At 48.8% G+C, this 14,520-nt stretch overlaps 1 protein-coding gene across 2 annotated transcripts in view; it reads right to left on the bottom strand.

The window, feature by feature from the left end:
* The window catches only part of ATAD5 (ATPase family AAA domain containing 5), a 259,487-nt gene that overhangs the window by 160,938 nt on the left and 84,029 nt on the right, over positions 1 to 14,520 (bottom strand). For both annotated transcript variants that reach the window (XR_003856559.1, XM_029600713.1), the window contains exon 10: positions 12,607 to 12,972. Coding sequence is in view for 1 of the 2 variants with exons in the window: in XM_029600713.1 (XP_029456573.1) it covers positions 12,607 to 12,972 (366 nt within the window). In the remaining variant the exon portion in view is untranslated. The remainder of the gene's footprint in view (positions 1 to 12,606; positions 12,973 to 14,520) is intronic.

Here is a 14,520-nt window from a genome sequence, read left to right as displayed (position 1 = left end):
TCCATTGGTGGAAAAGCGGCAATGAGCGCTTCCATCCTTGAGAGCAGCGGTGCCAACGCTGCCGGAATCGGATCAGTGGTCGGTTCCACGATCGGTATCAGTGTCTGTGCTGGAGGAACTTGGAATTGATGCATCACCTTGTCGATGGCCTCCTGAACCAGTCAGTCCAGTTCTTCTCGGAGACCTGGAGCAAGCAGCCCCGGCTCCGGAACAGAAGAAGGAGGCAGAGGCATAGCCGGAGGGACCACCGTTAAAGGTGGAGTCGCAGCTCCTGATCCCCTTTCGGGTGAGGGTTGCCTCTGTGACCCAGTCGCCGAAAAGGTTGGTGCCTTTTCTGGACAGGGTTTCTTTGACGGCGGCTCAGGCGACGGCGATGATTTCGCTCCCTCGATGGTCCGAGACTTCCGATGTCGGTGGCGATGTTTCTCTCTGCGATCCCCTTGGTCCTGAGGGGGAGTAGAGGTGGTTGAAGGCCGAGAAGTTGTTGATGCCGGATGGTCACTGGTTGGTGGTCGATACTGGCGCAAAGTTGACGGTGCTGGTTCTGACGACGTCGATGCAATAGACGGCGTCAGGGCTTGAGCACGGAAGAGATGTTCCATCTTCTCCATTCTGGCCTTGCAACCTTTTGGTGTCATTAGGGCACATTTGGTGCAGGTCAGGACATCGTGCTCACATCCGAGACCCATTACACAGACCTTATGTGGGTCTGTAATGGACATGGTGTGATTGCAGTCTGGGCCCCGATGGAACCCCGACGCCATGGCCATGAAAAATTTGAGCCGCGGTATGGTCAACAGCCAGTAGGCCGCGAGGGAATCGACCGAAAACGGGTAGAAAACTTACTGGAGTACCGCGGCTTGAAATTTTTGAAGGAGGGACCCCTGTGGGGTAAGAAAAGTTGTAGTAATTCCGTGAGGAAAATTCCTGTCAGGAATCTCTGTGGAGCTCCTTAACCGCGTGGCTACTGCTACGCGGAAAATAAAAGACTGAAGGGGGAACCCTGCTGGCTGCAGGGTTAGTGCCATGCTGGGCATGCCCAGTAGGTGCCAGTCAAAGTTCTAGAAACTTTGACAAAAGTGTTCCGTGATTGGGCTCCATCCGGTGATGTCACCCATATGTGAGGACTACCATCCTGCTTGTCCTGTGAGAACCCAAGCTACAGAGACATCATAGATAAGTGATCTGTACTAGTAAAGAGGTGAATGAAAAAGCATATTTCCACAGAACCTAAATTTTTCTATTCTGGTGACCTTTGAGGACTGTCACCTATTACCAGAATAATTTTGCAGGCATTCAACAAAACCAGGACTTCCTCACCACCCAACTCCTGAAGCATCTGAAAAAAGGCATTGTGTAGCATCTGGTGGCAAAAGAGTATAGCCTGGTGAAGCCTTCACAACTATGAACTATTCTCAAGGGATTCCCACTCCATCAGGAGCATACCCTGCAATTCTGAATGAAGAGAAAAGGCTTTAGATGACCTACAGATTCCTTGCTGAATAGGGGATATGAGAGAATTTTTGACAAATAGGCAGAAGACAGAGTCATTCTCACTTTCTGATGCTACCTGTCCTTTCTCTAAGAACTGACATCCATGTTATCCTTCAAAACAAAAAATGGGAGTACTCTCCCACGAGACTCTTCTCTGCTTCAAACACCATTGTGGATAATTAGGCTATTACCAACCTACATATAGAGACTGAAATGATCAGCTCTGACCCCATGGCGGATGCGGGCCCTCCCCCTCTTCACCAGGTCTTTGTAAACACAGAAAGCCTGTTGTAAAATGCCAAAGAAAGCAGAGTTGCTTAATTGTAGCAGGTGTTCTTCGAGGACAGCAGGATGTCAGTCCTCACAATGGGTGACATCATCGAATACAGTCCAGCATGAAACTTGATCTCAAAGATTCTAGAACTTTTAAACATGCCCTGCTGAGCATGTGCAGCCGTAGTTATCACCCTGCCCCCCCCCCCCCCCAATAGGCAGAGACCCTCAGTCCATATGATAGCTAATACATGGAGAAACCAACTCTCAGGTGAGGTGGGTGAGTTTCATGAGGACTAGCATCCTGCTGTCCTCGGAGAAAACCCGTTACAGGTAAGCAACTCTGCTTTCTCCAAGGACAAGCAGGATGGCAATCCTCACACATGGGTGATTCCCAAGCTATAGGCTGTCCAAGCCGGAAACCGCACAATGCTGAAAGTACCACCCCCTCTCTTTTACCTCTGAGGCAGCCTTCCCACAAAGGCATCTAGGCAGGAAAAGAGTTGAGTTCTATAAAGAGAAAACCATAGAACAGGCAGACAAAACCCCAATGCACAGCAAAGGCAGGGAAGTGATGCAAATGCCATCAAGAAACATAATCCACATCACGGAAAATATTACAAGCAGCAAACCTGATGACAACAGTAGGTCTAGAACCTCCTGGATACAGGAAAAGACCTAGAGAAGCAAATAAGACAAGAACTTTTGGATGAAGACTGCAATTTCCTTCGGTGTCACAAGACAACTGAAAAACCAAGAGGGGCCAGAGAGCCCCCATAAAGAAACTGCGGTTCACTAACATCTGAAGGACAAAATGCATTTGCAGGCATATGCCCCATGATTGGCTGATAGGCACAATGAGCAGAAAAAAACCCAAGCAATGCTTGTAAGAAGGATCAGCAACAACAGCAGGGTCTGTGGCAGACCCTACCTGCCAAAGTACCAGAGTGTCAGGGGATAAAAGACAATCCCTGAAATGGGATCACTAGCCCAAATTCTCTAGCAGGGTGTTAAACTAGGCTTGAAACTTACCCATACTGCACCCTGTCAAGGGTAGGCCTATCCACCCTATCTACAGGATAGCTCAGGAAAGCAGGAAGGCACTTTGGACAACCCAGTGAAGCATTAAAAGCTAAAGGCAGTATTGGCCAAAACTTGGCAAAAATACAGGTGGTATAATGTTCCCTGTAGGTATACACTAAGATATACCATGAATGCCCTAGTTTTTCTTCCCCTCCTTCCAACATTCCAACTGTAAGTCGGGAGAAGTGAAGAACTCAAGGAAGCAGACTCCTGTAAATCTGAACCCTAACTGAATAACTCACTGCTGAATCCAGTAGGGAGTTACCCCTCCCCCTGAGATAGATCTCTCAGCCTGCTGGGGACAGCAGAAACATAGTGAACCCACCAGGGAAGAAATCCAGAAACACTCCACCAAGAAACAGGAAGCAAGGATGCTGCAAGTACAAACCCCTGCAGAACAGGATTTCTTCACTGGTCTGGAAACTCAAGGGTACAAGGGCAGGGTCAGAGTGATCTAGGAACAGACTGCCCACCAACCTGGCCTAGGTATGAATACCTCAGCCATGATTATATATACTTCCCCCAAGGAAGCACTTGGTCCAGAAAATGGAATAACCATTGCATGAGCCAGGACTCTCCTGTCTGCAGACAGGGTTATCCCTAAAATAGAAAATTACAGCTTGCAAGCCCCCGCAACAAAAGAATAGCGCCACTGTTGCAGTGACCCTTGCCCCCCAACTTCCTCAACCATGGATACGGCAAGAAGTTATAAGGCATCCTTACCAAATAAATGGACCAGAAGCTTCTTCAGTGAGTTAGGGTTCTGCAGGTGAGAATTCACGAAAAACGCACATTGAGCTCAGCAGGTATGAAAGGTGACTCCTGGACGGGAGAAATCCCTAATCTTCACCAGGAAGCTACTCCGAAGAGGAGACACATAGTCCGATGGGGAGACCAAATTTGGAAAAGCTCCTTGCTGTGCCTTAGAATGGCCCAAGAAGAGAATTATCATCTGACCTGCTCTTGGATCCCACAGGGGACAGAAAGCAACTGCCAGTCAGAAGCAATGAAATCCCTTTTCTGTTTCCCCGAGAATGAGGGTCACACATTGTAGGGGTGGACAACCAGGTGCTTTTGGGGGGGGGGGGGGGGGATGCCATGAGTCCCATCTCCCCTTCCTGAAAGGACAGAAAAGCTACAGGAATTGGGGCCTCCTGATCCCAAAAATCCTTACAACTCTCCAGGTGAGAGTTGGGTTATAGTCACTGTTGAGGTTCATAAGCGACCAAATCTGCCACCTGCAGCCCCCCCCTCAGACAGGATAGGCCACCATGGTAATCAACAGAGAGACCCCAGCAAAAACGGTCCAACGACCGGCGCTGCCACCCTCCAATGTCCGGTCTTGTCCTCAAAGAGATGCACAAATTCAAAAGAATCACAGCTCCAGATCAGTAACAGACATGCAAGGGATGGAGTCCCAGGGGCTTCCCCCACGAAGGGGATTCCTAACATGGGAGGGGTTGAAAGACACTCCTCTTCTGAGGGAGGGGAAGAGCCCTGACTCTACCCTCCTGTCCCATAGGGGTTCCATCAGGAACACAGTCAAGGGTCAGTTCAGTTGTTGCGGTGCACAACTTCTTGTGCTCGCCATAAGGGAAATACACACATACCCATACACTAGGGGACAACGAAGAATATTGCTCACCTCTTTAAAAACACAAGGACCAGTACTCATACTGCAGATGGTGGCACACCTACAAACCCACTCGCTGTACTAGTGGGTAGAATCCCACAGCACAGCAAGGACCAAGCATCACCTGTTAGAATCGGTGGCTGTGCTCCAGAAAGCAATCACAGAGTGAGTGTTTTGGCATCCTCCTTGTCAGTGTTCCTTAGCACCCTATGATGCATAACAGAAGAGGAAGCCGATATCTTGATGCAACAATGGCAGAACCCTGGCAAAGCTGTGTACTGCGCCAACAGAGAGAATGCCACCTGAGGCGCTTGGCGTAGATAACCCCTGTCATACCCAATCGCATATGCTGCACTCTACTGTTGCACTAACTCCTAATGGAGTCAATAGGAATAGTGTGATAATGGCGCCCCCCAGTACCACTGGGGCTCTGATTATGGCATGGTGGTGGGCGGTGTTCTGTGGCGTCGCACCCATGGTACCCCCCCCTGTACCTCATAACCCTCCAAGAGGCTGAACACAGCCCTTGAAATGCCATCATGAATGGCTCATCACCCTTTCCATCACATAACGGCAACAGCAAAGGCCATGGAGACAAGACTGTGCTCTGCTGCAGTGTCCCACGGTATCAGACAGAGTCCACTGGTGTCCACCGAGGCAATGGCAGTCGTGGGGCCCTTACCAGTCTTGCGCTCACCAACAATGGATCACATCAGTGGCATCAAATAATGCAACACCCAGGGTTTCAACAGCACTTGACTGTGCTGCAGGCTGGAGCAGTTCAATGGTACACAGCGCCATAAACGACGATCCAGGCATCTGCGGATGTAGACAGCCTGACGGCACCGAAGATAACCCCAGTGCCTGAAGTCGACGATGAACCGACGGTACAGATGACGCCAGTGGCTCCTGAAGGCAGAGGCACTGCAGCACTGACACGCCGGATTGATTCCCAAAGGAACTGATGACTACCAGCGCCATCAACTGTTCCCCTCGGCTCACCTATACTCCAGAGGGTGTCCATGCTGCAAGCTCGATGGTGTCCCTTCCCAGCGGCCATGGCTAATGATAACCTCAACAGCAACAACCCTAGAGCTCATAAGCCCGATGGTGCTCAAAGCCTGACGGGGCTTCTGATGTCCTACAATCCCAGTGGCTCAAGGCCCCCGAGATCATCAGCATCCATGGTGCCCAACATCCATAGGCCAGTAATGGGACACTCCGATGCCCCTCTGTGTCCCGTCTGGACATTGCAAAGGAACCTCAAGGGCACCGGACATCCTGGATCCCTTGGCGAGCCAGAGAGCCTTGGGTCAATGGCGACCCAGGCGCTCGAAAGCAGCAGGGTCGCCAAGACCTGAAGCCTCAGTTGCCCAAGGACTTTAGTGGCACTCAAGGGGTCTCAAGAGCTCCGGCAGTCAGCCTCGAGGGCGACCAGGTTGCTCCATAATGATCCCAATGCCTTGTTGATGGTGCTCGACATCATTGAGAGCAGCAACAAATAGCATCGAGGATGGCCGCGCACCTCCATGGCATCAAGGATGGCCTCATACCTTCATGGCATCGAGGAAGTCTATGGCACCAAGGGCGACTGCAGTGCTCAATAGCAGTCCTGTCTCTGATGCGGTGCTGATCACGACCCTAGAGGTCGGTGCCGCTACTCCACTGTATCAAGCCCATGGCGCTCAAATGACACTAAAAGTTGATGCCATTCCTCTGGTGCATTGAAAGACCATGGTAGCCTGCATCTATGGCACCTACCCCACCAGCTCGCTCGACAGCATGCACGGTGCTTAACTGTGACCACAGTCAAAGGAAAATTGGTTCTTATTTGCTAATTTTCGTTCCTGTACCACCACAGATCAGTCCAATTTCCAGGGCTTTGCCTCCCCTTCCAGCAGATGGAGACAGAGAAAGTTTCACCGACACTGGCATCTAACCTGGTGTGCCACCTTCAGCCCCTCAGTATTGACCTGTACCCAGCCAAGATCCCATTAAACCTAAACAAACACATCCCTCCCAAAACACGTTCCTACAGACGAGCAGAAGTATATGGAAGTCTCCCCTTAATGAGAACAATCCTTTTCAACAATAAACAGAAGAAAAACTGAAGAAGGGCACAGTTTATTTACAAGAACAGAACAGAATGAGCGGACTCTCCAAGGTGGGACTCTGGTGGCCGCTGAAGTCACTCTGGCACTACCAGAATCATCTCTCCTGGATTAACCTCTTTTTGCCACAATATTTTGCCTACTAGCGGCCACGGTGGGAACACGTACAGGAGAATCCTTGAGGCCATGGAAGTACCAAGGCATCGACTCCTTCTGCTCCACGTTCCCTCCTGCGACTGAAGAAGCGTGGGGACTTGGCATTTCCTTGAGTCGCCAACAAGTCCAAGCAGGGGAAGTGTCTACCATTTGCAGTGGATAAGCCGCATTGCTTCTTCCAACAACTCCCACACCCCGGGATCTAGCTGCCCCCGGCTGAGGAAATCGGCCTGAACATTGTCTATCCCGGTTATGTAAGAGGTTGCTAATAACTCCAGATTTTGCTCGGCCCAGCGAATTAGCTCCTGGGCCTCTTAAGCCACCGCTCGACTCTTGGTCCCACCTTGCCAGTGAACGCAAGCCACCATTGTTGCATTGTCCGACAAAATCCTTACTGGCCGTCCTCGTACCAGAGGCAGAAAGGCTTGCAATGCAAGGCAAACTGCTCTCTTCTCCAAAGAATTGATGGGCCATGACACTTCCTCTGGAGACCAACAGCCCTGTGCCAATTGCGCCTGACACACAGCTCCCCAGCCGGAGAGGCTGGCGTCTGTTGTAACCACTATCCAGTTCGGAACCTCTAAGGCTACACCCCTGCTTAAGTAGTCGCAACCAAGTCACCATGAGAGATTCAATCTGGCTATTTCCATAAGAGGCAACAGTAGATGAAACCCCATTGGGCAAGTAATGCGCCCTGCAGCGGTCTCATATGCGTAAAAGCCCAAGGAACCAAATCCAACGTGGAAGCCATAGAACCAAGCACAAGTAATCCCAGACTCTGGGAACAGCCACCTCCAACAAGTTGTGAACCTGACTCTGCAGCCTGACTATCCGTTCTTAGGTGAGAAACACTCTCCCAATCCTGGTGGCGAAACACACCCCCAGGAAATCCAACATCTGAGAAGGGGTCAACTGACTTTTTGACGGATTCACAACCCAACCCAGAGATCTTAAATACTGCATTACCCTCTGCCACTGCCTGACTGTAAAGGATCTCTGACTTTGCTCGAATAAGCCAACTGTTGAGATAAGGGTGAACCAGGATGCCCTTCTTCCTGAGAGCCGCTACCACCACAAACATCATCTCTTGGTGAAGGTTCTCGGGACCATTGGCAGACCGAAGGGCAGAGCGCAAAGCTAAAAATGTGTCCGAGAACTATGAACCGGAGAAATCGTTGATGATCCAGCTGGATTGCTAAGTACAAGTAAACCTCGGTCAAATCCAGAGAGGCCAAAAACTCTCCTTTGCACACGGTGGCAATCACTGAACGTAGGGTCTCCATATGAAAACGAGGGACTCAGAGCCACGTTCACCTTCTTCAGATCCAAGATTGGGCAGAAGGTCCCTTCCTTTTTTAGAACCACAAAATAAATGGAGTACCTTCCCTTTCCCCTTCCCCCACAAGGATGTGTACGATGGCTCCCAGATCTGTAGAGTCGAGGGTCTCCCGAACCACCCGTAACTTGCTTGTGAAGGCACACGGAGACACCATAAAACACATCCTTTAATGGGCAAGCAAATTCTGAAGTGCAACTGCGTCTTATCACACTTAGGACATATTGATCTGTCATGATCTTGGCCCACTCCTCGTAGAGAAGAGTCAACCGACCCCCTACAGCTGGCACCGAAGAGTGGACTGGCCTCGCTTTTTTGTGCGGATTTGGATCCTGTCGCCCCCTTAGTCAGAACCATCCCTGTTCAGCTTTCTACCTCAAAAGGACTGGCCCCAAAACTGCTGGCTGCCAGAACCTTGTCTCTGGGCTCCTCTCATAGCCCAATTCTGCAGAAAACACCAATTCACCCAGAAGCAAGGCCGCAAGGAGTAGGCAGCTTTGCCGCCCTTTGGTTTATCCTCCGGTAGCTTGTGTGTCTTATTCTCACTCAGATGCTTCACCAGATCCTCTAAGTCCTCTCCGAACAACAGCTACCCCTTGAAGGGTAACACTCTTAATTGGGACTTAGATGACACATCTGCCGACCAGTTCCACAACCAAAGGAGCCACCTGGCCGAGACCATTGACATCATAGTCCTGGAGTACGTTCGGATGAGGTCATATTATGCATCTGCTCCACAGGCCATCACAACTTCTAGCCGCTCGGCCTGCTGGACCTCTGATGCTTTCATAGCTTTATCAGAGTATAACCGCTGAACCCAACGTAAACCAGCCCGAAGCATGAAATTGCTGCACACCGCAGCCCGAATGCCCAGGACAGAAACCTCAAATATCTTTTTGAGATGGACCTCCAACTTCCTGTACTGCATATGCTTAAGCACAGCAGAACCAGCCACAGGAATAGTCATCTTCTTTGCGACAGCCGACATTGAGGCATCAAGCTTTGGCATCCACAACAAAGCTAAAGTGTGCTCTGGCAACAGATACAACTTTATCCATAGCTCTGCCAACATTCAACTCGGTATCCGGAGTTTCCCACTCCTGGAGCACAAGCTTCTTCACCGACTTATGAAAAGGGAAAGCCTTCGTTGAACCCATGACTGGGTCCACCTCCTCATTATCAGATTCCTCACTCGGTTCCTTAATTCTCAGTTCCTTAAGGACATACAGAATCAGGGGCATCAATTCTTCTCTATGGAAAAGGCGAACCACTTTAGGATCATCCCCTTCCATGGTTGGGGCTTGGCCCCGCCCCTCATCCGATCTTGAAGGTCCGAGGATGAACCCATGTCCAGAGGGTCCACTGCCGGAGACTCTTTCACATCGACTCTCGAGAGCTCGTCTGTCTCCACTGACAGTGCAGCTTGACTCAGGACTCATCGAACCCTGGTCGACTCACTTTTGCCTGTGTCTGTTTGAGCCACTTGGCCTGATGTGGTTCCTGTAGATCCTAGAGCCTAGAAAGGCGGCATCCTGCGACCCTCCCTGGTGAGATATGCTCTTTGCAGAAGCAGCAAAAAATCTGGAGAAAAAGATGCTGGGTCCTCAAGATCTTGTCCTAAAAAGTGCCTCCTCCTCCCCAGACAGATGTTCCCGGGACCCCCAGGCCTCTGTGGATCTTGCAACGGCCGGGGAGAGTGGTGGAGGAAGAACTCCCACTTCTCCTGCTCTCTCAGCTGCTGACTGCAAAGAAGCCAAAATGGCCGTCATTCCCACAGAAACCAGGAAGGGGCTGTCAGCCGATTCAGCATTCCCTTGCTCTTTGCTGCAGCTAGCTGCCTGTCCACATCTCCTGCAGTCGTTCCCGAGCTGCCCTCTCCCCCAGAGAGGCAGCAGGAACAAAGGCCACTCTGCGCAAGGCGAGCCTCACCATAAGCCGCACATTGGCTGTCGTGAGGCATGGCCTCCTCCAGAGCGATCACGAGGGGAGACACACTGCCGCTGGGATGATGCCTGAGATAAACTTCAACCACCCGCCGGACTGCCCCACTGCATGAACCGCGCTGATAGCAACAAAGAAAAAGGAAAGAAGAAACTTTTTTTTTTTTAAACTTAAGACTAAGGCAAAGAACAAAAACACTTCTCTAAAGATGGGCAGCAGGCTCCAGGCGTCCTCCTGAGGAGAGGGGAAGGGATCTGGTACCTCAATGGTCCCCCAGCACTTTGATAGCACCAAGGATGACCATGGCACTCAATGGCAGTCCTGGTCCCCAACGTGCTCCTGACATCAATGCGTCAGAGCATCTGTGTACTGGCATGGGTGTGCATGGGCACTCGATACTGGGCATGGCACACTGCAAGACTGCACTGCCATCACAGGCAAGCAGGAGGGGAGGCTACGTCCTCCAGGGCTTCTGCTTGTGGATACTACCGGTAGCTCCTTTGAATGTTGGGAGGATGAGCTTCCCCCCACCCCCCATAGGGACGGTGTGATCCTTGATCTGTTCACTGTCCAAACCTCCATCATTACCGATCGATCGGTGAAATGACATGAATTCCTGCTCAGGTAGAGCTCAGGCGAGTCCCCAGGCTCAGCTGCCTACACAGATCACCCATGGACTGCATTCTGCCAGTTCTGCCAGCACCCGACAAAGGTTCAAAGACAAAGCAAGGAGAGGACAAAGGTACAGTATTTTTTTTTTTTTAAAGGGATAGAATTAGACTCTGCCAGGCTGCACAGCAACTAAGGCCTGTCATGAGGCTGGCAGACAGAAGAAGAAAGGAAAAAAAGAAAAGGAAAAAAATGGAAAATAAAACTACCGAAATGTAAAGGAAAAGAAAAAAAAACAGCTGCATCTCTAGAAAAAAATCACTTTACAAAAATTGTGAGGAGAGCGCAAAGCTGAATACCATGACACACATGGCTCCCGCAACCACATGGCTCCGCAGGAAAAAAAAATAGATTGAGGGACTGCCTAGGGGGAAGGGTGATAACTACAGCTGCACATGCTTAGCAGGGCGTGTTTAAAAGTTCTAGAATCTTTGAGATCAAAGTTCTGTGCTGGGCTCCATCTGATGATGTCACCCATGCTTGTCTTTGGAGAAAAGAATTCTGGGGATAAATTCCCCAGAGAAAAAGGGAAGGTGCCTGGCATAGCTTCAGCACAGGTTCCCCATACATGGCAGAACACTACGGGCCCCCTCCCCAGAGGATGCAAGGCCTCAACCCAGGAGAAGAAAATGGCTGAAATTGACTCATGAGATGCATTTAAAATGTAGGTCATTTTGCAAAAGTGGCCGCCTCTGAGGAGACAAAAACAGACTAGTGCCAACCTCAACTGCTACCATGCCTGGATCTAAGGGCCTGATGACAAGCACTGGAAAACTTGTTTGCTGGACCTGGGGATCTTCACAGGCTCCTCTGAAGAATCACTGCTGCTGACAAAAACAGGACAGTAGGAGCCAACAGTGCAGTAGAAGGGCTGGCTCACAAAAATTCCATTTCAACATTGTTAAAAGCTGTGCAGAAATACCGCAGGCCCAAAGACAAAAAGGAGACAGAGGTTCTGTTTCTACACCAGCTCAAATATACCACCCCTGCCTCCCCTGGTGCACTGCAGGCATACACTCCTCCAGGTGCTTGCTTCAGCAAAAGCAACTGATCTCCTCACCTTTCTCCATTTTTTTTTTTACACATTAATAAGTCGGGGGAGACGGGGTGGGAGGATGAGGGAGGAAAACAACTTCAAACAGAAGCTCATTTTGAGCCAAAAATAAGCTCCCACCCTTTAAGCTCTACCAAGCCCCCTCTAGGGCTGGTTCACATGACTTGCCAATACTGGAAAATACAGAAGCCTGGCCTGCCATCAACAAAGCAGAAAAGGCTGAGAAATGCAGAACTGCCCACAAATTTTCCAGCTGGCTGGGCAAAAGCCAAAGTGTTGGAATCCAGTTCCTGCTGTACCAGACAAGTATGTCCCTGCTATCTGCTAGAGACAGAGAATTGCTGCACCATGGTAATTATTTGTTTTATTTATTTAGATTTTTATATTCCACTTTTCACATTTTTTTCAGCACTTCAAAGCGGATTACATTCAGATACTGTAGGTATTTCCCTATCCCCAGATGGCTTACAATGTAAGTTTGTACCTGAGGCAATGGAGGGCAAAGAGCAACAGTGGGATTTGAACTCTGGTCTCCTGGTTCATAGCCCACTGCTCTAACCACTAGGCTACTCCTCCACTCTAATTACAATGTAATGATGTCAGAGAAAAAGATATGTCCACTGTCTGTCTGCTAGAAGGGAGAGAAAACCCACATCTGGACTGGTATAGAAGGATAAGGAAACATTTCTAACTCGTTTCCAGCCCATCTGTCCCTGTTTGTCAAGAACTTTGGAATACTGTCTATATGTCTACATGAAATGCACTATGAAGAGCTTGATTACAGTTCCTTATATGGAGCTACAAGCACACAAATTGTGGTATAAGCAAATGATTCCAAGACATAAATGAAAATTACCTGACATAATCTTGGCTTCAAACTTTTCCTCTTCCTCTATTACCATCACATTAGCATCCTGTGATTGGCTGGTTTCAGTTGTGTGCACATCCCTTTTTTTCCTGGCTGCCTGGGAAAGTGGGCCTTTGATGGAAGCTTCAGGTTTTACCTCACTTGCACTTGTTCTCTTGCTTTTAATAATAGTGGCCTTAAAGTTTGATATCTCAATGAAATCTTCAACACTGACATCTGGTTTCTTTTTCTTAGGTTTAAGATCTTGTATCTTCTTATTCTTTCTCCTTTTCACCTGGTTTTCTTCCTCTGTGTCACTGGAATTCATTATTTGCTTGTACACTGAGTCACAAGTTGTAAATTCATCAGTATTTACTAATTAATAAAAAATAAAAACCTGTAATTAATATTTCTCTAATAATTTTGCTGGATAATTACAAATATAAGGCTAATCACAAGCATCAAGAAATGTGAATGTTACCATGAAATGAATTACTATGGATTTCACTGGCATTTCAAACCAAATTACAGCAGCCATTTATCAGACAGTCTTATAAGCACTGAGCTTCTTCACTCATACAATCTACCCTAAAAGTAAAATGAGACTACCATTCCGCCAAAATACATGACTACCAATTCAATTCCAATGCTCTCTTTTCTTATGTCACTGAACTAACCACCCCCTCCCCCCTCAGAAGAAAATGCCAGCACTAAATATGAGGAACTTGCCATGTTTCTTAGAAACAAAATCACTAATGTCCTCCAATGTTTCCCCATTAATCCCTCCCCTGTCAACCCCCTTCCCAAAAATTCAAGCGCTAACCTCGAGTCCCTTGAACTCGCCTCTCCTAAACAGACTGAACGAATCCTCCAAAAGGCTAAACCCACCACTCATTCATCAGATACAATCCCCACTAAGACTCTTCTTTCCATCCCTGCCACCATTTCAAAACTCCTGGCTGACATAATAAATTGCTCCCTCTCAAATGGCAAAGTACCCGACCCCCTTAAACATGCAGTAGTCAAACCCCTCCTAAAAAAAACCTAACCTTGACCCCAGTATCCCAGCTAATTATCGCCCTATTTCTAACTTGCCTTTCATAGCAAAAATAATGGAGAAAATAGTCAATATCCAGCTCACCGAATTCCTTGAAGAGCACAACACCCTTCACCCGGCTCAATTTGGTTTTCGTAAAGCCCGTAACACTGAAAGCCTCCTTCTTACCCTTTCTGACACTATACTCAAGGGATTGGACCACGGTCAATCATACCATACTCCTCCCCCGCCTTGCTGAAATCGGTGTCATTGGTTCTGCGTTGCAATGGTTCTCATCCTATCTCAACAACAGAAATTACACCGTAAAAATAGCCAACTGCGAATCACCCCACATTCCCTTCACACAGGGCATCCCCACAGGGTTCCTCCCTCTTCCACACTCTTCAATATCTATCTCCTTCCCCTCTGCTATCTCCTCTCTGATCTTGGCCTAAAGTTCTTCATGTACGCTGACGACGTTCAAATTCTCATCCCGCTTCAAGAATCCTTCCCCAAAACATTACCATTTTGGGATTCTTGCCTTACTCTCCTCTCAAACCTACATCTCGCTTTAAATGTAACTAAAACGGAGCTCCTCACAATCTCCAATCCCCCAGCTCGCTCGCTCCCTGCCTTAAGCAACACCAACCCTCCTCCCGACGCATTCAGCTGCAATGTGAGAGATCTCGGTGTCTATCTTGACCAACATTTAAATTTCAAATCTCACCATCTACAATACCATAAAAACAGGCTTTTTCAAATTGCGCATCCTAAAGAAACTTAAACCCCTGCTATATACCCAAGACCTCCGCAGTCCTACAGGCAACTATTTTAACTAAACTGGACTACTGCAATTCTTTATTTCTGGGCCTCCCTCTCTCTACTAT

Source organism: Rhinatrema bivittatum, chromosome 4 (assembly GCF_901001135.1).
Source record: "Rhinatrema bivittatum chromosome 4, aRhiBiv1.1, whole genome shotgun sequence".
In the NCBI taxonomy this organism is placed as follows: domain Eukaryota; kingdom Metazoa; phylum Chordata; class Amphibia; order Gymnophiona; family Rhinatrematidae; genus Rhinatrema; species Rhinatrema bivittatum.
The sequence above is the reverse complement of the archived record's forward strand: the minus strand, read 5'-3'. Positions and strand labels throughout refer to the sequence as shown.